Source organism: Amphiprion ocellaris, chromosome 9 (genome assembly GCF_022539595.1).
Source record: "Amphiprion ocellaris isolate individual 3 ecotype Okinawa chromosome 9, ASM2253959v1, whole genome shotgun sequence".
Taxonomy (NCBI): domain Eukaryota; kingdom Metazoa; phylum Chordata; class Actinopteri; family Pomacentridae; genus Amphiprion; species Amphiprion ocellaris.
The window spans coordinates 3,769,102-3,793,735 of record NC_072774.1 but is presented as its reverse complement, the minus strand read 5'-3'; the positions used below and the strand labels follow the sequence as shown (position 1 = coordinate 3,793,735).

The window sequence follows — 24,634 nt, the reverse complement described above, 5'->3', positions numbered from 1 at the left end:
TATAGAAACCACAGCTGCAGAGAAATGGTTCTGCAGAAAAGTTGGGAATCATCCTGTGCTTAAAATAGCACTTTTTCTTTGTCCTTGCTGTGTGTTCTGCAGCCACAAAGCAGTTGCATGCAGCGCGGTACATTCAGGACTTTGCCATGATGTTGGACTTTAAGTCTGCAGAGTAAATTCACCTGTGAGGTTTGTTACTCACTGAGACGCCGTCATGAATCTTCTGCTGCAGAGGATTGTAGGTCAGAATGACCAGAATAACTCGGAGGCATGCAACCTGCAGAATGTGAGCGGATGTTGAGGGATGACCTGGTATTTTAGGAGTTTGACACAGTTTGGACTGGACATGCTGTATAGTTTGGTTGTACAGGTGTCAGAGTTTCGTGACCAGCCTTGGATTTCATGACACCAACTTATTTCTACAAAAAGGGGAAACCTCTAAACCTAAATCATCTGATAATTTGTTGTAAAAACCTTATATTAAAGTTTTTTTTACATTTAAAGCTGCAGGTGACTGATTTTGGGCAGGTGGTTGGGTTAAAGTCACACCAAAAGTCTTCATTAACTGCATTTAGAAAAACAACAAAAGCACAACAAGAGCGCAGTACCCCAAGTTTCCAAACATTTTGGGACATTTTGAGTGCTTTTGTACAAGTTTAGATGAATTTTTAACCATTTTTGAGTAATTTGTGACATTATTTGAGTAATTTTTGGGGTTTTTTGTGCCATTTTTAAAAGTTAAATGTGATTGTGGACAAGTTTTGCTTTATTTTGAACTAGTTTCCAGACATTTTGGGCTATTTTGAGTAATTTGGTACAAGTTTTGATTAATTTTGTTGCCCATTGTTGAGTAATTTTTCACATTTTCCGTGTCATTTTGGACTTTTTTTTAATTTTTTTTTATGCAATTTCTAAAAGTTATTGTGATTGTGGACAGGTTTTAATTTATTTTTGAACAAATTTTAACACATGTTGGGCCATGTACAAGTTTTGATCAATTTTTGACATTTTTTGAGTCATTTTTAACATTTTATGTGTGATTTTGAGCCATTTTGTTTAACGTCTAATGTGATTGTGGACAGGTTTTACATTATTTTGGACAAGTTTCCAGACATTTTGGGCCATTTTGAGTAATTTTGTACAAGTTTCAATTAATCTTTGACAATTATTGAGTAATTTTTGACCGTTTTGTGTAATTTTCTTTCATTTTTGAGCTCTTTCTAAAAGTTTATTGTGATTGTAGACAAGTTTCAAGACATTCTGTGTCCTTTTGGGTGATCCAGAAAACTGGACAGTTTCTCCAGAATGTCTTAATGAAAAAAAGAAGTGAACAAACCAAAGGACTTTGAGCAGAGAAACTGTTGGAGTCAAAAACAGGAGAGCGAGAGAGAGAGGAGAGGGAGAGATGTGGGTTTGAGGTTTGCAGCAGTTGTGCACAGAGCAGCCTGCTGCATGGAGGGAGGGCAGCTGCAACGATAAATGCACTCTTTCATTTCAAAAGTGGGAGAAATCTTCTTAGCAGAGGCGCACCAGAAGAAGAAGAAAACACGACACGTTCTGCTGTTAATGTGAAGAGAACCAGCGCAGAGGATCATGGAGCTGTCAGCAGAACCGCACACAAGAAGAAGAAGAAGAAGAAATCACCTCAAAGTTTGCGCTTGATGAGGAGAGTTTGATCTTCAAAGACGTGCTCCAGAGACTCTGCGGGGATCCAACCTGCCGCTGACAGACTGTTTGAGGAGGTGTTCCACGTTTGTGATGGTTTAATGAGCTCCTTGTTGGATGAGGCAGGTGCAGAGATTTCATGGCTCACTGAGGTGCCTCTCCAATTTTTCTCCATTATCAACAGTTTTACGCATTCTGGCACAAGTTTCCAATTTAGGAAGCACGAATCACGGACAGGAATCTTCTTTTTTTGAATCGGTTTATTGTATTTTTGTGTGTATTTAATAACTTGACACTGCCTCAGTAAAGCTGAGTCCTGAAGGGAGCTAACGCACAGCCGACATGCTCCTGCAGCACCGTTTGACCGGATTTTACGCATCTCTTGGGGAAAGCGCGAGCTGAAGGATTACGCGTGTGTGTTTGTGTGCGTTGGTGGACATCGACATTCCCAGCAGCTCAGGGGAGACCACTTTGTAAACAGAGAGGGGGGAAACCAGGGGAAAAAAAGACGAGAGAGAGACTGCTTTCATTCGTTTTCATAAATGGAGCTGCGTAAATACCTGTTGTGCTTGGAGTTTATCCTCCTTCTCAAAGGTAAGATCCACTTTTCAGAGCGTTTTCTGTTGCGTTTGTGACTTTTAACCTGTTTTTACATTTAAAAACCCAACCGCAGGTTTGGTTTTGAACATTCTGAAGCGGGTGGGAGACTCATTGAGTGAAGTTTAAACTCTAAAAGTCTTAAGTCTTGTCCTCACTGCTCAGCTCCTCTCCTGTTCCTCGGCACCCTCTCAAAAATAACGGTTCTCCAGGAGGTTCTCTGGTTCCTCTGTCACCAAATGAAGAACGTTTTCATTTGGGGGTTCTGCATCTACTTCACCTAAAGGTTCTTGATTTCGACTGGAGTTGATGAGTTTGGTGGCAGTTTTTAGCATGAAATTAGAGCTGCAATTTGTGAATATTTTCATTGATTTGATGGCTACTTTCTAGATTCTAGATTCTAGATTATTCTATAGAACTTAAGAGAACAGTGAGGAATACCCATCAGTTTCCCAAATCCCAAAGTGGCATCTTCTAACACATTCTATTGTCTGACCATAAAACCCAAAATATCAAATGTATTTATAATGATAGACCGAAAAGATGGTACAAATTCTTACATTTACAGTTCATTAATTGAAGTTTTCGTCTCAGCTGTCAAAGGCATCCAGTGTCATCCAGTTGATTAAAGGTTTCAGGACTTCATGTTTCTCCTCATAGTGACAGATCTGGTGTTTGACCAATAAGTCAAGTGGATATTTTACTGTTCTATAACAGAATTAAGTAAAAAAGAAAGAACCAAGTCCACAATAGAATTATCTTGAAAGTTAAAGAACCTGAATGTCTTTGGAACACCAATTCTGAAGGTTCTTGGAGGAAGCTTTGGATGTTCTTTAAAAACTGCACGAATGGTTCTTAAATGCTCTGAAAACCCAAGCGATTCCTGGACGTTTTTTGTCCTTTAACCTTCAGCCTTTCCAAAAAGTTTCTTCCATCACCTCTAGGAAGATTTTTCACCATGACTTTTTGTGTCTTGTTTTTGTCATTTTGTGCCTTGTTTTTGTGATTTTGTGTCTCATTTTGCTGTTTTGTGTCTTGTTTTTGCTGTTTTCCATCTCATTTGTGTCATTTTGTGTGTCTCTGTTGTCTCCTCATACTGTAGATATTCTTTTATTGCCATGTTTCCTCTCCAGACTTTTCCTCTCTACTCTGCTCATCATCAGTAGAAAGATGTTTCACCATGCTGAATGTATCTCCAACAACTTGCTCCTCTGTTCACTGTTTCTGAGCCATGCTGCATTTATTTTATTGATCCAGTAGCTCTGATTTTCCTCTCAGTCTCTCTGTGGAAACACTGCCTGCAGTTCAACATGAAAACTCTCAAAATTTTTGTCAAATGATTGTTGGTCACAGATGAGTGAGTCACGGCTTCTAAGTTGTGCTGAGAAACTCAGAATTTTAATTTTTTTTTTAACAGAATCTAATTAGTGTAAGTGTTATTATTTTTTGGCGAAGTTGTAAACGATGAAATATCACAATTTTAAGCTTAAATTTGATTATTTTATCCCAACGACAGGGCATGTCATGGATAATTAGTTCAAGGATTGACAGATAATTGGGGATGCTTTGTGTTTTTGCCGTTTGTAGCTGATTAATGGCGTCGTTTTGGTTATTCTTTACAACCTGTTGATAGTATTTGGGGTTCAGGGGTTTAACCCTCCTATTACCTTCAAATTTGACTCCAGCCATTTAAACCTCCAGAAAATTATTGTAATTAAAATTGTTCCCCAAGTTTATGTGTCAGACATTTTATATCTTTTTGTTGACTACCTAAGTAGCCCTTTCAATAAAACAACCCCCTACCCACTCCCCTTGTACATCCAGAATCACAATAAAATCTCAGTGACTGACCTGAAATCGGAGAGAGATATCTTTCTGGTGTTTTAATGGCTTTACATTATTTCAAAGTACATATTTTTGTTCTCAATAACATAGTGAAAAGCAATTTCTTTTCTCAAGAATAGTAGCATGTATTATATCTGGGGTCAATTTGACCCCAGGAAAAACGAACCCAATTTCAAAAAGTTTAGGGCCCTAAAGTTTTTTGAAGATTATAAAATTGCATGTTGTAGTAACCTCAATATCATCCAAAACAACCAAAACTTCACTGGGTAAAATTTTGATATTTCTTAGATGTTTTGTAGCTAAAAGCCTGTTGTCAAATTGACCCCAAAGAGCACTGATGTGTTCAACATGTGTTCAGGACAATGAAAATATATCATCACATTCATTTTATATTTACCCAGTTGTCCCCATTAAATTAGAAAAAGTCATTAATTATGAAGAAAAAAAAGATGTCAATCGTTTATTAGAGATGTTAAACTTTGAATGGGGTCAAATTGACCCCAAAGATAATAGGAGGGTTAAAGAACCTCTGGATGAACTAAGAACCATTTCTGGTTGCAGTTGGCATCGTTATTTTTTCCGAGTGTCCCATCGGCTGATATGGTCATTAACCTCCTTGACGCCGACTGACAGCATGTTCGAATAACGCTGTCACATGTGTCTCCATGACTCCGCAAAGCTTCACCCGGTGTGACTGTGACCCAGCGACCGCGAGGACATTCCTGACATGATTGTGTGCAGATGAGAAGAAAAGCAGCTGCATTAAAACACCTGGCTGCACTCCATCTGCCAGGCGGATCAAAGCTTTAGGAAGCTGTGCACGAGTCCAATGAAATATGGCTGGAAGTTTCCTCTGTAAATCTACCGACCATGTTCAGGACGTATTTCATTCCTTCTGGAAGCTTGCGGAGGATGTTGGGAGCCATCGGAGATATTAGCATGGATCCTCAGCTGAAAGGTTACTGGTTCATCTCTTCTTACAGCCGACACCCTCTGACCTCGGGAGCTGCGTAACTCGACCTCCCCGATTGCTTCAGCCGCTTCCATCTTGATGTCTAAGGTTCCCCCTAATAAGGCGCTGGTGCCATGTGTGTTTTCTCCATGAAGCATGAACATCAGCTCGTGTTCGACCAGAAAGAAAGTGCAGGAAAAAGAGCCATTGTTGTCTACCAGAAGTGTGCAGTGGATGTATTAGAGCGGGCAGCCATGCATCAGAACCAGGCTGAGAAATTGTTGCCCAGCTTCTGAAGTTAATCTGTAGATTGAAATGTTTGTGGCAAGCGATTATCCATGCCAGCCGTTTCCACACAACCGAGGAATGTATGAAGAGGTCCCACAAGAGCATACGTCTGTTTAGAAAATGTTCCCCATGGCTGGTTTTTACACTTTACCCTCCATTACCAGTTGAAATCATGCATGCACCAGTCCAAAACCACTCTAAAATCAGTCCACAACCAGTTTAAATCCTGTATAAAACCAATCCCAAAACTAACAACAAAGCTCGACCAAATCCACTGTAAAACCAGTCTAAAATCAGTCCAGGCCCAGTTTAAGGGCAGCTCAAAAACAAACCCAAAACCAGTCCAAATATCAGTCCATAACCAATCCAAAACCACTACCAAAACCTGATTTGAAGCTGAGTTTGGACTGTTTTTAGATTGGCTTTGGACTGGTTTTAAACTAAATTTGGATTGGAACTGTTATTTTACACATGACACTCTATTATCCTATCCTATCCTATTAACCAGTCTAAAATCAGTCCAAAACCAGCCTAAAAACAGTTTGAAATCAGTTCAGGACCAATTTAAAACTAGTCTAAAACCAACCCCCAAAACTAACAACAAAGCTTGTCAAAATCCACCTTAAAGCTAGTCCAAAACCACTATAAATTCCGTCCACACCCAGTTTCAAACCCATCCACAAACCAGTCTCAAATCAGTCCAAAACCAGTCTAAAGCCAACCTAAATATCATCCCAAAGCCTACAATAAAAACAGCCTAGAATCAGTCCAACAACATGGGTTGGTTTACAGCTGAGGTTGGACTGTTTTTAGACAGGTTTTGGACTGGTTTTAAAATAGTTGTAAACTGTTTTTTTACACATTACATTCCATGACCAGTTTAAATCATGCATGCACCAATCCTAAACCAGTTTGAATCCAAACCAAAACCAGCCTAAACCCTCTCTCAAATCAGTCTAGAACCAGCTTATATCCTGTCTAAAACTAACCTAAAAATAGTCCAGATCAGTCCAAAGTCTTACCAGATCCACTTTAAAACTAGTCCAAAAATGCCTTAAAACCAGTCCAGGATGAAAACCAGTGCAAAATCAATCTAAAACAAAAACTGAAACTAGTCTCAAACCAGCCCAAAAGTCAGTCCAGACCCTGTCCAAATCCTTCCTAAAACCAACCCAAATATCATTCAAAAAACCCACCTTAAACCAGCCTAAAATCTATAACCAGTACCGAAAACCATGGGCTGGTTTAAAGCTTGGTTTGGACTGGTTTGAAACTGTGCTTTACACATTACACTCCATCACCCATTTAAATCATGCATGTACCAGCCCCAAACCAGTTTTAATCCAAACCAAAACCAGTCTGAAATCAGTCCAGAACCAATTTAAAACCTGTCTAAAACCAAACCCAGCACTAACAACAAAGCTTGTCCAAATCCACTTTAAAATCTGTCCAAACCCCAGCCCCAAATCTGCCCAAAACCAGCCTAAAATCAGTCCAGACCCACTTTAAACCAACCCAAAATGCATCCAAAACCAGTCCTAAAGAAACACAAAAAAACAATCTAAAAAATGGCCAAAACCAGCCCAAATATTCCAAAACCAACCTAAAAATAGTACCAAGACGATAAGCTGGTTCAAAGCTGAGTTTGGACTGGTTGTAGACTGGTTTTAGGTGGATTTTGAGCTGTTTTTTACACTTCATGCTCCATTACTTTCTTAAATCATGCATGCACACGCTAACCTTTACCACCTTCTTTAATGTGCGGCCCTAATTCGTACAGTAGCTCGTATGATTTGTGTTCTTGCCCGTGTGTCATGTACGTGTGTGAGTATGTGTGTAATGTTAATCTATTCAGCAGAGCTCCCTGAAGCCGGCAGCAGATTTCCCATGTCTGTTACACTCTGTTATGCTTTACTGAGATGTCAAACACAGGTGTGCATGTTTAACTCTCCATTCATAAATCCCCCCGCTATTATTCTCCCAGCTTCTCGTTGTTTTTTCGCTCTCGAATCGCTTCATTCCTGCACTCCCCCTCGTCTTCCACCCCCGTTTACCCACGAGAGGGTGACAGAGATGAGAACAGAACACGATGGAGATAATGGAGAGAAAATCTGTGAGAAGAAAAGAGGGGAACGAGTGGGAAACGTTATGAGTCACTGAGATAAAGATGATAGAAACAGACAGCGAAGAAGTCGTCTGTGCTGCAGGACGTTTCACAGAGGAGTCGATCCGCAGAACTTGTCAGATGTGGTTTTAAAGGATGGTAATCAGATAGTGACCAGTACACAGACACTCCTTTGAGCAACAGTTACAAAAGGCCTTAATTTGCAGCTTTATTCAAATGACGCGATGCCACAGATGAAAGGTGAAAGAACGAGCTGTTTTCATGCTGTAGGCTGCAGGTCAGTTTAGGGCTGTAGTTAGCCACTTGATTACCACAATTCTACAGTTTGTTGTGTAAGAAATCATTCAGACAGCACAGAATGATACAAAACTGCCACATGACTGCAAAACATCAGCCAAAACCAGTCAAAGAATCAGTCCAAACCGAAAGCATTCCAAAATTCAGTCCAAAGTTTACCAAATTCACCCTAAAACTGGTCTACACTCAGTTTAAAACCTACCCAAACAAAAAAAAGTCCAAAACAACCCCAAAAACTGTCCACATCCTCTGTAAAACCAACCCAATACCAGCCTATACCCATCCTCAATTCAGTTCAAACCCAGTCTACAACCAGTCCGAAGTTTACCAAATTCACCCTAAAACTAGTCCACAACCAGTTTAAAACCTACCTAAAAATCCAAATCATCTAAAACCAGTCAACAACCAACCCACTAAACAGTCTAAAACTCCACCTTAAAACTACTCCAAAACCAGTTTTAATCCACCCAAAAATCCATCCAAAACCAACCTACAACCAGCCCAAAACCAGCCTGTAGCTAGTCAAAAACCAATGCAAAGCCAACCCAAATATCATTACAGAACTCATCTACAACCAGTCCAAAACCAGCATGAAACTAGTTTCAAAACTATCCTAAGACTAGTCCAGAAATAATTTCAAAACAACCCCAAAACCAATCCAAGAAAATCATTCCAGAACCTGCCTAAATCCAACCCAAAAATCGGTCCAAAGCCTCTCCAAATCCACCCTAAAACTACTCCAAAACCATTTTAAATCCACCTCAAAGACCAGTCCAAAACAAACGTACAACCAACCCAAATCCACCCTAAAACTACTCCAAAGCCAGTTTAAATCCACCTCAAAAGCAAGTTCAAAACCCACCTCCAGCTGACATGAAACCAGTCCAAAATCAGCCTACAACCAACCCAAAGCCAGCTTGAAACTACTCCAAAACCAGATTACAACCAACATGAAACCAATCCAAGGCCAGCCTGAAACTAGTCCAAACCCAGTTTAAAACCAATCCAAAAATCACTCCAAAACCTCTGCCAAAACAGTCTAAATCACCCCAAAAGCTAGTCCAAAACCAGCCTACAACCAACCCAAAACTAGCCTAAAAGTACTCCAAAAGCAGTTTAAATCCAACACAAAAAACCTTTACAAAACCAGCTTACAACCAACGTGAAGCATATCTGAAAAACAATACAAAACCAGCTCCAAACCTGTCTAAAACCAACCCAAACATCCTTCCAAATCGAGCTAAAACCTGTCCAAAACCAGCCTTTTTTCCCCCCATATAGCCGTACTCGGTTGCTTCTTGATGTCCATTCTGTTGCAGATATATGTTAGAAGAACACTAAGTCCTCTATGTTAGAACAGATAGAAGTATAGATTCAACAGACAATTAAAACGACATGCATCACTGTCTGGTCATAAAATTACATATGAGAACTGCCATGTTTCTATAGCATCCAAAACCCTGCAGTGTCGAGTTCCCCAACATGTGCACGCTCTCATACGTGCACACAATCGCAAGCACTCAGTAGCGCCCAGAGCCGAGCGTGTGGTCGAGAGAATCTGGACTTCGTTTGGCTTGATAAATGTTTGCCGCCAGTTGTCATGGCGATGAGTGGTCAGACAGCCTGTGGTACAGTGTCGTATATAAACCCCAGTGAAAATGGAACCAGGGCGGAGGAAAAAAACAAAAAAACAGCCAGCGATGGTACGGATTTGTGCAAGCCGGAGGGGCCTTGCGGTAGAATTACAGTGTGTGTTGTATAGGCTAACATTAAAAAAAGAAGAAGAAGCAATCTCTGGTTTATGGGAGAAAGAGTGAAAGAGGAGGATGAAGGGGGAGCATCAGTAGCCGGGCTCGTTATCGGACGCCGGGTTTGTTGTGGAAAGAAATTTGGAGCTGCAGTGTGGGTGACGCTGCCACAAGAAAAGACTTTTACGACGGTGTTTTGTAAGAAAAAAAGACGCTGCTGGGTGCAAAATGGAGAGGAAAACTAATTAGAACAAGGCTGAAAAGATGGATAATTCTTCCTGGCCACTTAAAAGAAGATTTAGGAGTTATTCTAGCCTTGCCCACGCATGATTCCCCCCGGTGAAGTGTGTCAAACATCTGTGCAGAATCACATCATCGGAGGTTTGGATCAGGAAACAGTGGAAGCTCTGAGCAGAAACATAGAAGTGGAGTTACATCCCAACCAGAATGTAATTTAATCCTTCAAACTCAGTTTTCACTGCAACATAAGTCCTGCACCTCTATGGAAACAGAACAACCATGACTAGAAGTAGAGAGAACTTAGAAACACTTTCTGTGCAGCTAGAATGCTAAAAATTGCAACTAAAGACATAACAGAAGTTGAATTTCATTGATTATTATATGCAGTATGACACAGCATTAATGCCAGAAATCATAAAAAAGTAGAGATCCAAAATTTATTATACAAAAATTGCAAAACTAGAATCAACATGTACAACATTTTCCCAGTGTCCACAAGTTTTGCTACTACTAGTACAATTAATTTACTTTTCCCATATTTGCTAAATGTAAACACTGCCTGCAGTTCAGCCAAATAGTTATGTAATTTTCCTAATGTGACTGTTGGTCACAGCGGAGTCACTAATAGCTTCACTGTTGCATGAAGGAGCACAGAATTTTGTATTTTTTTAACAGAATCTAATTAGTGCAAATACTCATTATACATCACTAACATTGCAATATTTGTCTATTCTATATTTCTATCTATAGCTCAATATGTTATATGTCTATATCTCTACCTATCTCTATCTCCATCTATCTCTATGTCTGTCTATATCTATCTAGCTATAACTATGCCTAGCGGTATCTCTATATGATATATTTCTATCTAATATGTCTATATCTCAATATATTATGTCTATATCTCTATATGTCTATCTATATCTGTATCTATATCTCTATCAATAAATATTTAGCTATATCTATATATGTATATATATCTCTATCTAGCTATATCTCTGTCTAGCTATATATCTATATCTAGCTATATCTCTATCAATATCTCTCTCTATATCCCTGTCAGCTATATCTCTATATATTATATCTCTACTTATCTATAACTCTATATCTCTGTCTAGCCATATCTCTATCTATCTCTGTCTGTCTGTCTGAATAAATAGAATAAAGCAAAAAATGAAACTTTAAAAACAAGGTGAAAAACTGTAAACGAGAATAAAAGAAATGACTTCAGATAAAGACAAGTCTATGTAAATGGGTTTTAGAAATATAAGTGTGCATATTAATTAACAAGTCCACCATTATAGCTCTATAAGTGCAATACTAAGTCAGCGTACTCTTAAATTCTAGCATCAAACCAACTTCTTCACAATCATCCTGCTGGTTTGGATGAAAAACCACAACTTTTATGGCCATAAATGATGAAATCTGGGCTCAAAAAAAAAGGAAATTCGACTGAAAATGCAATTACATTATAGTGAGGAAAGTGAAAGAGCAGGTAGAGAGAAGCTACAGTGTGAGAAAAGCAGAGATGGAAGAAAAACATATCTGGTTTCTCTGTGATTGGCCTGACCGAGGTTACCCTCGCCTAGTATTTGTGGGAAAATAATCTGCATACAAGTGTTTGAGGAGCTGGTTTTGGAAGCTTTTTTCTTCAGGTTACAGCAGCATCTATCTATTTCTCTATATGTTTATATCTCTGTATCTCTATCTAGCTATCTGTCAATGTCATCTCTAGCTATATCTCTGTCTCTCTATATTTATATCTCTATATCTCCATCTATCTATATCTCTATATCTCTAGCTATAGCTCTACCTATCAATATCGCTATCAAAATCTCTAAACTCTATCTAGCTACGTCTCTATCAATATCTCCATCAATGTTTCTATCTATCTATGCATCTATCTATACATTTATCTATACATCTCTGTTTATGTTTCTATCAATATCTCTATCACTATATCATATCTCTACATCTCTATCTCTATTGATATCTCTATATCTCTAGCTATATCTATCAATATTTCTATATCTCTATGTCTAGATTTCTGTCTATCACTGTATCTAACATATCTCTACATCTCTATCAATATCTCTGTATCTATATCTCTATCTATATATCTGTATCTCTATATCTCTACAGCTCTGTCTATATCTCTGTATCACTGTATCTCTATATCTCTACATCTCTGTATTTCTATCTATCTATATCTCTCTATCTACATCACCATCCATCCATCCATCCATCCATCCAAAAAGTGTGTGAAACTTTAAAAACAAGTGTTTGAGCAGCTGCTTTTGGAGTGTTTTTTTCCTGCAGGTTACAGCAGCACAGTTACTGTAGATCTACTGTTAAACTGCAAGTTGGATTTATTCAGAAAGCCTTTTTTACCAAAGCACACCCAATGTTTCAGCACCACAAATAACCCAGAGTAGACGCACCAGTGGGACGAGTTAAACACCGACCGTGGAGCTGAAAATAATACACGATGATGCTCTTTAATTTAAGTGGAAATGTGTAGGTGGCGCAGTTTATTTCCTGTCAGCTACTGGCAGCATCGGCAAACATGTCTGCAGAAAATGGAAATCAGTTTGGATCCATTTGACTGTAACGCTGTTTTTTTTTTCCCCAAGTTGTTTTTATGGCCTTTTGGTGGCTTTATTTGATAGGAGTAGTGAGAGACAGACAGGAAATGGGGAGAAGACATGCAGCAAAGGGCCACGAACGGGAATCGAACCCGGGCCACTGCATCGGGGACCAGCCCCTGTACATGGGTCACCCGCTTAACGCGCTTAGCTATACGGGCACCCTCTAACGCTGGTTTTTAAACTGGTTTCAAATCCATTTTTTGATCCGGACAGAAGCCAACATCTGTCAGTTCTGCTTTTATTCCTCACCAAACTACACACAACTGCTTTAATATCTTTTAAGTTACAATTGCAATAATGATTTTTTAATTCTGAGATGTTAACTCCAGCAATACTCATGGAAAAAGACTAAAATGAAAGTGGAATTACCTTGATTTTTTGAAAACCTGGAATCAACATGTACAATGTTTGTCCAAGTGTCCACAGGTGAGACCAAAAAATATTTTATAGATATTTAACTATTTGTATTTTGACAGCCTCTACGAACTCATAGAGCATTATTACACCACTCATCTGTAGAAAGATGTTTCACCATGCTGAATGTATCTCCACCAACTTGCTCCTCTGTTCACTGTTTCTGAGCCATGCTGCATTTATTGTATGATCCAGTAGTTTTGGTTTTCCTCTCAGTTATTCTTGTCATCTGTTTTGTGTCTTTTTTGAGGTGTTGTGTCTCATTTTTGTCATTTTGTGTCTTGGTTTTGTCATTTTGCGTCTCAGTTTTGACGTTTTGTGTCTTGATTTTGCTGTTTTGTGTCTCATTTTTGACATTTTGTCTTGTTTTTAACGTTTTGTGTCTCGTTTTTAACATTTTGTGTCTCGTTTATGTCATTTTGTGTCTCGTTTTTGACATTTTGTGTCTCGGTTTTGCTGTTTTCTGTCTTGTTTTTGACATTTTGTGTCTTGGATTTGTAATTTTGTGTCGGTTTTGTCATTTTGTATCTTATTTTTAACATTTTGTGTCTCATTTATCTTGTTTTGTGTTTTGTTTCTGTCATTTTATGTCTCGTTTTTGTCATTTTGAGAGACCTGTAGAATAATGTGATTTTGATGAAGTATCAGGATTTTTCAGCTTGGATTTGGTTGATTTTCTTGATGGAACCGCACGTCACACATATTCAAGAATCTTCATAAAGTTAAAAGACCTGAGGATTCTCTCTGTTTTTATGGTTTCTGGCTGATAAGTGAGGCGACTTCAGTGGTTTTTATATCTTTCAAACACGCTAGCAAGCTTTGGGGCTCAGAAGATTAAAGATGTTACACAGTTCAAAGCGTTCAGAGACAGTTTTTTCAATGAATTCTTCATTTATTGCAAATATTTACAGTTACCTGTAATGGAATAAGCATTAAGCTCACAAGGAAACTGAGCTGCAACAGATATTCTCCTGGGAGTCACGTCGTTTTGTCATGTTGTTACTGTAAAATATCAGTCACAGCTACTTTAGAGAAACAGAAACTGGAGACGAGCTCTGACACAGGCATGCAGGTTGTATCGCCTTACAGGTTTTGCACATCAAAGTCTTGGTGCAGGTCTTGGGATGTATGACTGCATATGTAAAACCTTCAGCGGCACCACAGGGAGTCCGATAAATAATCTAAAGTGATGTCCCTGAAGTCGGCGTCGGCTGGGACTGAAAACTGACGAGAGATCACAGCAGACGTCTGCAGACGACTCTTCATCTCAGCTGGAGGCCGAACACTGAAGGCTGCTTCAGGCTGCATCATGTGGGAAAAATGTCAGAGATTTTTCTGACAGATGTTGTAATTTAATTTGCGATGTAGTTTTTTTTAAGTCAATCTTTAGCCAAGCGTTGCCACATGAGATAGTCAAGATATGACCTGTTCTATGCTGCCTGTCCTAAAAAAAAAGTCACCGCCTGGATTTAACTAAGCAAATAGGTAAGAGCCTTCCACTGGATAATTACTGCAGTGATGAAACAACTTATTTAACCCTAGCTGATGCAGTGAGGAGCTTCTCATTTCTTAAATGTTGGAAGACATATCCTGTGGTCATGGAAAGGATGTTAATCTGTCTCAGAAGGGTCAAATTATTGACCTGCATCAAGCAAAGAAAACAACTAAGGAGATGAAACTACTAAAATCAGGTTAAGAACCGTCCAACACATCATTAAAACCTGAAGGATAGTGGAGAACCTTCATCTTCATGGAACAAACTCTTAGATGATCGTAGGAAACCAACAGCAGAACTCACGTCAATGTCTAATAGTGAAAGTAAGAACATTTCCACATGAAGGGAACTCAAAGGATTGGGACTAAACAGCTGTAGCTCTAAGAAAACCACTGATCAGTGAGAGTAATCAGAAAAAAAGGCTTCAGTTTGCTATGTAGCATAAAGATTGGACTCTGGAGCAATGGAAGAAGGTCATGTGGTCTGATGAGTCCAGATTTACCCTGTTCCAAAATGATGGGGGCATCAGGGTAAGAAGAGAGGCAGATGAAGTGATGCCCTCATCATGGCTAGTGCCTAAAAGAGCGAGATGAAGTCTCACTCATTCATCACAGAGGGTAGCTACAATATGTTTCACTGTTTTTACGACTTGACTGATGTTCATCAGGGTTTCGCTCTTTTCCGAAGGTTTTATTAGATCTTATTTCACTTCCATGGAGATGGCTTTCTTTTTCTTCAAAGCACTGCCATCAGAAGAGTCTGACTGATGCTTGGGAGCCATAATGAACGGCAAAAAATTAGCGAATGTAGCACAATCCAAGGTGGCGTACAAACGGAGAATGTAAACAAAGCCGTCTTATAGCACCGTGTGACGACATATTCGTCCGTCAACTAGTTCCAAAGGACAACACGGTGTAGGTCACGGACATCGCAAACAGAGTCTCACTTGTGTTTTTTGTTTCTCGCTTTTGTAATTTTTTATCAAATTTTTGTCCATTTTTTTGTCGCTTTGTAACTTTTTTGTATAATATTTTGTCTCGTTTTTGTCATTTTGTTTCTTGCGTTTGTTGTTTTGTATCTCATTTTTGTAATAGTTTGTCTAACTTGTTTTTCTTATATTTTTGTCATTTTGTTTCTTTTAGTTGTTTTGTGCCTCATTTTTTTCAAGTAGAATAAAACTGTAAAAAACAAGTGAAAAAGAGTAAAAGAGAATAAAATACATGACTTCATATAAAGGCAAGACTATAAAAATTGTTTTTTAGATAATTAACAGGCCGGTTTCTTTCTGCTGCATCAATTCTGACCTTTTTAATAACCAACAGGTGTGACTTCCGGCATAAAAATGCAACACTGAATCGGTTTATTCTTAAATTCTTGTCTAATTAAGTACAAATGCTCAAAACAACAATTTTACTAGCTCACATGAATGTCACTGTAGCTGCTACATAGTGATTAATCTTTAAATTGATTGAATTCTGACACTTTTTTATGTATTTTAGTTGAGTTTGTGTCCTCTCTGCTTGGGTTTCAATACAAGCAGCTCATTGAACTGACCTCCATCCTGCTGCTTTCTGTCTTTCGGTGTATAAAAGGCCGGTTTGTGTGTCGTAACAGGGCTCTCACTATACCTCATAGTTTTTCTAGCCCACGCCCTTCCCTGCTCGTCCCTCTTTCCCCTCAGACTGAACTCTTTCTGCTTGCCGGTTGCCTGTGGTCGTCTTGTTTGTCCGTCGTTTTTAAACCCTCCTCCTTCCCTCTGCTGAGGCCAGAATAATAATCTGTAGATGGAGCTGCTCTTGTGTACACACAGTTCCCAAACTCATGTTTTGTAAGTTATTCGCTCATTTTAACCGCCGATGAACTTGGTTTGTGTCGACTGCTATTCCTGATGCTTTAAAGGAGAGGTGTCAAACATGTGACCCGTGGGCCAAAACCGGCCCTCCAGAGGGTCCAGTCCGGCCCACTTTGTAAAGTGTAAAAATTCCAGGGAAGACATTAACTGCTGAGTGTAAATTAGTAAAACTATAAATTTAAAATAGTTTCTAGACCATGACAAGTTGTTTTGATCATAAAGTAAAATCAGGAGTTTTTTCTTTTGTCATTTTGTGTCTCATTTTTGTAATGTTTTTTGTCTTGTTTTTGTCTTGTTGGGTTTTTTTTGTCTTTTTTGTGTCTGACTTTTGTTTTTTTGTGTCTCATTTTTGTAATATTTTGTCATGTCTTTTTTGTCGCACTTGTGTTGTTTGTCTCATGTTATTGTCATTTTGTGTTTTTCCTTTTTGTCTCGCTTATGTTGTTTTGTTTCTCGCTGTTGTAATTTTTTTGTCTCATTTTTGTCAATTTTTTTGTCTTGTTTTTTGGTTTTGTTTTTTGTTTTTTTTGTCTAACTTTTGTTGTTTGTCTCATGTTTTTGTCGTATTGTTTCTCATTTTTGTTGTTTTGTTTCTTGTTTTTGGCGTTTTGTGTTTCCTTTTTGTCTCGCTTGTGTTTTTGTCTTATTTTTGTCACTTTGTGTTTTTCTTTATTCATTGTTTTAAGCATTGTTTTTGTTGCTTTGTAGCTTTTTTGTTTAAATTTTTTGTCTCTTGTGTTGTCTCATTTTTTTGTGATTTGCTCATTTTTCCCCCTTTTGTGTCTCATTTTTGTAATATTTTGTCTTGTTTTTGTTGTTTTTTTGTCCAACTTTTGTCAGAAATACTATATAATACTATATTGATCAATTCCAGATGCCTGTGACTGAATGTTTTGTTCCTTTGTAGATCCTCTGTGATCTGTAGGTTGTAATGTGTAAATGATAAACTGAGGCATAATGTTGCTGAAATTCACTTCAGACCATCAACTTTTGTAGAACGTGTTCAAGGAAGAACCCTTGTTTGCTGTTCGGCACAAAACTTCCAAACCAAAGTTTGCTAAAGAGCATAAAAAGAAGCCTGATCAATGTTGAGAGAACATTCTTTGGTCAGATGAAGATAAATGAGTTGTTCTCAGATGGAGTCCAGCATGTTTGGTGTGAACCTGACCAGGACTACCACAGTGGATGCATAGTCCTTACAGTGAAGCACGGAGGTGGAAGTATGATGATATGGGGCTGCATGAGAGCAAAAGGTGTTGTGGAGATGATATTTACAGATGCAGCATGAATGTTTGTGGCTGATAATATGTCTCCTGGACGTTTTGTTCGTTTCCAATCCATGTAATAGTCTTCTTTGTTTTCTTTGTTTGCAGGATTGTGTCAGTGTTTCAACATAGATGTGAAACATCCGCGAATCTTCAGTGGCCCAGAAGACACTTTGTTCGGCTTCTCGGTCTTACAGCATGAAGCAGACGGAGAGAAATCGTAAGTGTCAGTTATAATTAGAAAAGAGACATGGGTAATTAAACTGTCATAATGCGCAGACAAAGAGGACGTTTAGATGATGGATGTTCTGTTGAAGGATGCTGGTCGGAGCTCCGTGGGACGGTCCGCCCAACAACAGGAAAGGAGATGTCTACAAGTGCATTGTGGGAGAGGAGAAAAACTCAAACTGCAGCAAAGTGAATCTAGGTGAGGAAAAACAAACAACCTGAGCTAAAACATTTATTCAAGTTTAGATTTCCCAAAACTAAACTAGTCGTTTTGTGTGTTTCAGGTGAGACTGCCCTCCAGAACGTCTCCAAGAACCTGAGGAACTCCCACCTGGGGATGACCCTGACTCCAGACTCACCTGATGGCTTCTTGGTATGTGGTCTCAGTGTGGGAAACGAACTCTTTGTTTCTACTGTGTGTGCTCCTGGAGGGATGTGGTGAGAAAAAGGTTGTGTTTATTTGACAGAATTTGAATAAGTTCCCTCCCTCACTGTGTTTTATTTGACTTTAGAAGTGGTTCACTGATCCTCCGCTTCCTGTTTCTGGAGATAAATTTGAACATTTAAAGTCAAACGGACTCATTCATCATTCAGTTTATTTCTTTATGCGTGGATTTCCTGTCACATTTCTGCAGTATTTGTGTGTTTGTGTCAGAGAAAGTTATGCCTTCAGAAGCAAATTATACATCAGGATATGAGTTTTTCAGGTCTAAATGAGGATAATTACAGTTTCAGGGCAGTATTGCTTCCAGCTTTTTTCTACTCTGCATATTACGGCCACGTAACGAATAGAACCACATTCTGATGACGTGACGCACCACAGTGTTATTTGCTCAGAAGCCAATTGGCATTTTTTGGGGGGACATTTTAAAAGTTTGCTTCAAATGGACTCAACAGTGTGAACACGGTCACTGACGTATTATAGTTTCATTAAGCTGTTGTATAAATGGTGTTAGCAAACAATTGCTTAGTTATACATCTAACAGACTTTCCTTTTAGCTCCATTTTTGGTCTCCACCAACTTTTCTGAATTTTTATTTTTCTTTTTGGGGCGGGTTTGCAAAGAATTTTGTTTCCAGCTTCCTCCATTTTGTTTGAATATCTTATATCACCACCTGCCAAAGCTCATTTGCCTATTTTTTGGGACATTTCCAAGGTTAGCTTCAAATTTTCCTTAAAATTACATGGAAACACGACTATTAGCCCTTTATTGGTTATTAGCGAGTGAAGTTTCATTCAATTCCTGCGGTGTTTCTGTATTTTATTGATGCCAAATGTCATCGCTGGACATGTTCTCCCTATGAGTGATCTTCTAGTTGTGATAACCAAACCCAGCTGGTGTTAAAGCCAAATCGAGGAAATCTCTGAGCAGTCAAGTGCAAACCCTCGTTGCAAACATCTCCAGTCCTGATTCTGCAGCTCCGTGGCCGACACAGTGCGTGTTACGTGTGCGTGTGCAGAGTGCGGTTGCGTGTTTTCGCCGTCTGCCAGGTTTTTACTGCAGCTCCGGGTGTGGAGTCGTGTACAGTTCACATTCTCTGGGCCACGTTCATGTGTGTGTGTTTATGCTAACCCCAGCGGTCAGGTCTATAACAGGATCGGAATGCGTCTCCGGCCCTTTGTTAATGACAGACCTACCAAAAGCCATAGCACCTCTCGCGCTTTTCCTTCCTCTCATCCCTCCATCCATCTCGTCTTCTTCTTCTTCTCTGCTCATCTCAGCGCCCCGAGGAGAAACCCGTCCATAATGACAGGGCAGGAGAAACCAGGATGTTTCTCTTTCTGCCGATCTCCCCCCATTTCACCCCACTTTCAGCCCACTTTCAGCCGCCCTCTTTTGTCTGCTGATGCTCGAGTTTCCCTTTTATCTCCCTCCTCTCGCTTTCCCCACTTGGTATGGAAGCCAAATATGCTTTGAAGACAGAAATATTTTTATAGGATGCCCCCCTCTACTCCCTCCTAACTCCCCTCATTCAGCCACCCTGCATTTAGCACAATCAGATTTAAATTGCTTTACTGCTCTTGTGTTCCAGCTCTGTTAAACCGCTCATGACAGCAGTGACTGCCAACATGTCAACAATAGTCTCCCTCTCTCGCTGCCTCTCTCTCGTATCTCGGCCCTCCAAACCACACCGTTGTAGTTTTTCCATGACTTATTCCCTCTTATGACTTGTTTTCTTTTTGTCCCCAGTCTGCCCTGATTTACAGGGTTTTTATTTTAATGTGTGTGTGTGTGTTTAGACGTTGGTCACTCGGCCATATTTGTCTACGTGGTTAAACTCTTTGATAATGACCAAGGAAACGCCCACACTCTGGACTGCAGAACTTTTAAGAATATAAACTCAGAAATCAAGGTGCAGCAATGGACCTAAAAGGACAAAACAGAACATTTCTGCGCTTGTGTAGTCACAAAATTACACCTTTTATGTCCTTGTTCGTAAACATATGCACTGGAAAGTACAGAATTGGTACATAATGAGGTACAACTGGAGTGACAAGCCATTTTGTATCTCTTTGAAGTCAAATAATCTCCTTAAATTCAGAAAAATATGATGTTTACAACTTTTTACCAAATGTTATTTGAAACTCTGAACCCCAATTCGCCAAAAATAAACCATTTATAGTAACTACGTCCTGTTATAAACAAAGATTCTGAATGTTTCAGTGCAACGGGAAAGCTATGACCGACTCAGCTGCAACCAACAGTCACGTCATAAAAATTCTGTATTCTGTATTTGTATCTGTACTCGTTTCTTTACTCAGCTGTTTTTATCTCTAGACATTTCTATGGATGAAGTTGAGATTTACAGGGATTTTTGTTTGCAAACTCTCAAAAACCATAGCGCTAAAGTGAATAACGCAGGTACAACTGGAACGACGAGCCATTTTTTACCTTTTTGAGGCCAAAGAATGCCCTTAAATTCAGAAACATATTATTTGAGACTTTTGAACCCCAAAACCCATCATCATGCCTGGGATTCAGAGGGTTCGTGGATCCACTGCAATATAGGTTCAGTTTGCTCTGTTTCTCCCTCAGTCTTACTTCTAAAGTCTGTCCACATCACTGCATTATTATTTCTATTTCAGAACTACAGAAAAACCTGCCAAACAAAAAAGAAAAAAAAAGTCAACTACCACATTTTTTTAGAGTGTACATTACCATTCAAAAGTTTATGGTCATTTAGAAATGTCCTTACTTTTGAAAGAAAAAACTGAAATGTTTTTTCAATGAAGATAACATTAAATGAATGATAAATCCAGTCTAGACATTGTTAATGTGGTAAATGACTATTGTAGCTGGAAACAGCTGATTTTTAATGGAATATCTACATAGAGGTACAGAGGAACATTTCCAGCAACCATCACTCCTGTGTTCTAATGCTACATTGTGTTAGCTAATGGTGTTGAAAGGCTCATTGATGATTAGAAAACCCTTGTACAGTTATGTTAGCACATGGATAAAAGTGGGAGTTTTCATGGAAAACATGAAACTGTCTGGATGACCCCAAACTGTTGAACGGTAGTGTAGGTCAACTTTAGCTATTAGAGCAACTTTAATATAGAGCAACTTTAACTGATTTTACAGCAACTTTAACTCATTTTACAGCAACTTTAACTCATTTTAGAGCAACTTTAACTAATATGACACATGGATAAAAGTGAGTTTTCATGGAAAACATGAAATTGTCTGGGTGACCCCAAACTTTTGAACAGTAGTGTATGTGCAGCCACTTTTTAGTAATGTGCAGAACTTGAAGTGTTTTTTTCTTTAGGAGTTTGTGTATTAGCTGCATGACCCAGAATACATAAGCTGCATATGTGTACTGCAGAAGTAGCATGGTTGCTAGGCATGCAAACTTGCATACTCTGGTAAACCAAATTATTTTCTAATTTAGGATTTCTAAAACTGGACTCTAAACAGCTGGGTTTAAAGTTGCATGAAAAACCTCCTGAAATTGCTTCACCTGTAAACCAGATGCCGCTCTGTCTGTGTGTGTGTGTGTGTGTGTGTGTGTGTGTGTGTGTGTGTGTGTGTGTGTGTGTGTGTGTGTGTGTGTGTGTGTGTGTTTGCATGTATTTTGCAGGCTTGTGCCCCTCTGTGGTCACAGGAATGCGGCACGTCCATGTTCAGCACTGGCATCTGCGCTTCGGTCAGCGACGACCTGGAACCCAGAGAGACCATCGCCCCGACTGCACAAAGTAACCACACATCTACACACACACACACAAACATAACGAAGCAAAGAAACGTGCCGCTGCAGCCAAATAAAACCTCTGTAACCTCCCGCATGTGGCAGGGTGCTCCACGTACATGGACATCGTGATCGTGCTGGACGGATCCAACAGCATCTACCCCTGGTACGAGGTCCAGAACTTCCTCAGCAACATCCTCAGCAAGTTCCACATCAGCTCGGACCAGATGCAGGTACACAGAGTTGACTGAATGTTATTTATGTTAGTAATGGAAACTTGTGGGTTTCAGTTTGTCTCTCATTTAGATCTCTGGAAGCCTTCACAGTGGGAGAGCTGGTCCCCTGAGTGAAAACATGCCTAGCGACATATAAACTTTGGCAGATATGACCAGAATGAATTGCAGCACTAATGTAAAGAGACATGAGCCCGACCAGCTTGAGGTTGGAGAGGAGTTAGAGGAGGATTTGTTGCACTCAGAGCTAACGTCACAGATAAAGCTGTTGGTTCCTACACGGCGATGGAAACAGAAAGGCTAAAAGGGTCGATTAAGGCGCCGTTCCTTTGAACTTTCTCCAAATTCCTCAAGAAGAAAGCTGCCAAATGACTGAAACTGGAGCTAAAAGCAAAGGGAACATTGCCAAGGAAACGCATCTTTTCAAGTACAACTTAGTGAAACAAAAACACATCAACGCCTGCAATTAAATGGTAAATGTATTGGAGAATTTAGCAGCTCAAAGAGCTAACGATAGTAAGGAGGTGGTGGAGACCAAAACTAGAGCTAAAATGAAAGTGATATTGCCAAAGGAAGTTTCTTTCTGTCAATGCTCTGAAATCTATCAATGCTCTAAACTTAGGGGTTGATTAAGGTGTCATGGAAAGCTAGCTAATGATTCTTGACTCTTAACTCTTGATTCTTAATGGTCTGAGGGAGCTGTTTTCATCAAAATTATTTTTAATAAACCCACTCCACACTACCATATATTTCCCAGAGGTGGTGGAGACCAAAACTGGAGCTAAAAGGACAGGACTATATCCAAGCAAACTCCTCTTTTGTCGTACGACTTTCAGAAATGAAAATATGTCAATGTGTTTAGAATTTGTAGTGCAGCCCCCTTATGTGGTGAATCAAGCCTCTGAATTTCAAGTTATTTTCACATTTTTGTTCACTCTGGGCTCATTTTTTGCTACAATATAAAGGCATGCAGCGCTATGGAAACAGAACAATACTGGAAGTCTTTACAGTAAAACAAGCCGGTCCCTTGAGTGAAAACATGCAGAGCGACATATAAAGATCCAGCTTGGCAGATCTGAGCTGGATGATTCGTGGCGGTAATGTAAAGTGACACAACTTGTGGTTGGAGAGGAATGGACGAAACAACACGAGAGGGGGTTTGAGTTAAGAAAAGAGAGAGTGGGGGGGTCGCGGGCGAAGTGAGGTGAAGAGGAAATACCTCTGGTTTCTGAATGAATTCAGAAATTCCCCCAGCGCACTGTTTGCTTTAGGAACAGGATCGGCCCTTAAAGAGATAGCTGTTTTCCACCACTATGCGACTAGCATGAACATGTGGCATTGTTGTCATGCCTCTATGTGTGTTTTTGTGCGTTTCCAGGTCGGCATCCTGCAGTACGGCGAGGTGGCGGTCCACGAGTGGTCTCTGAACGACTACCAGACCACACAGGAGGTGGTGGAGGCCGCCAAGAACATCAGCCGCCAGGAGGGCCGGGAGACTCGCACTGCATACGCCATCCACATGGCCTGGTACTGCTGTCAGTCCGCTACTGAAACATTTTGTAGGCTTGGCGCACTGGCTGGAAACTGTCTGGCTGTTTAGATTTCAGTGTAACATTCTCGGAGGTTTTCTCTAAATATATCACTGTATAATTTGCAGTTATAATGACAATCAGGCCCATTTTCTTCGAGCCGGTTCTTCTTTCTGATGGTATGTTGCGGATCAGATAAAAATTAGTTTAAATAGTGAAACATAAAGCCGTTCTCCACTTGTGGGCTGTTTCAGGAACCTTAGTGCATGTTCCAACCACAATAATCACCCTGCAGAAACTCTTTCAGGTCTGTTTTTAGACAAAGTCCTTATGTTCTCGTCCTTTCATCTCTAACTCTAGCTCCATCAACAACGTAAAACAAACCTCAGTTGTTGCATGCACATATACCTGGAATTACATCCAGTAACTATTTTTCCTCCTTGTTTTGTTGCATTTATACGACCGTTCAAAAGTTTGGGGTCACCCAGACAATTTCATGTTTTCCATGAAAACTCACACTTTTATTCACGTGCTTGTTCTAAGTGACCCTAAACTTTTGAACGGTACATTTTTCTGCCTTCAGTCTGACAAATTTGAATACTGGCCCCCAGAGAGAGCGAGAACAGTTTAAATGTCTTGTGTTTAGGAGCTATTTTAGCTAAGTGCTGGGTTCAGGGTCAAGTTTATAATAAGGACAAGGTCAGGGTAAAGGTCGGAGGTCAGACATGCAGTGAAGAGTCGGGGTGATGGGAACGAACGGCGGCTCCTGGAAGTACAGTTTAAAGGTGGCGAGTTAAAAGTGTGTGAAGGTGTTCGACTGTCTCGGTATTTTCACAGCTGTAGTGGCAGTTTGGACGAGTAGACCGGGTCAGTCGCTGCCACACCTGCAGCCCTGCTGAGCCAGCAGCCGCCAGGTCCAGCTCAGCTAATCTCACTGTTTATATACCCCGACCCTCTTCCTGCCCGCTGCCAGGGCCGATATCTGCCCATCTGCACTGTAAAAACTGGATTTAGACTGTA

At 39.8% G+C, this 24,634-nt stretch overlaps 1 protein-coding gene across 2 annotated transcripts in view; it reads left to right on the top strand.

The window, feature by feature from the left end:
• The first annotated feature begins 1,411 nt into the window (after positions 1-1,411).
• itga10 (integrin, alpha 10) overlaps positions 1,412-24,634 on the top strand; it is a 51,427-nt gene continuing 28,204 nt past the window's right edge. The window contains exons 1-7 of one of the 2 annotated variants that reach the window (XM_035944194.2): positions 1,412-2,259; positions 17,540-17,651; positions 17,749-17,858; positions 17,944-18,032; positions 21,745-21,859; positions 21,958-22,085; positions 23,464-23,612. In XM_035944194.2, coding sequence (XP_035800087.2) covers positions 2,208-2,259; positions 17,540-17,651; positions 17,749-17,858; positions 17,944-18,032; positions 21,745-21,859; positions 21,958-22,085; positions 23,464-23,612 — 755 coding nt within the window. In that variant the 5' untranslated portion in view covers positions 1,412-2,207. The remainder of the gene's footprint in view (positions 2,260-17,539; positions 17,652-17,748; positions 17,859-17,943; positions 18,033-21,744; positions 21,860-21,957; positions 22,086-23,463; positions 23,613-24,634) is intronic. The other variant, XM_035944195.2, reaches the window with a different exon arrangement.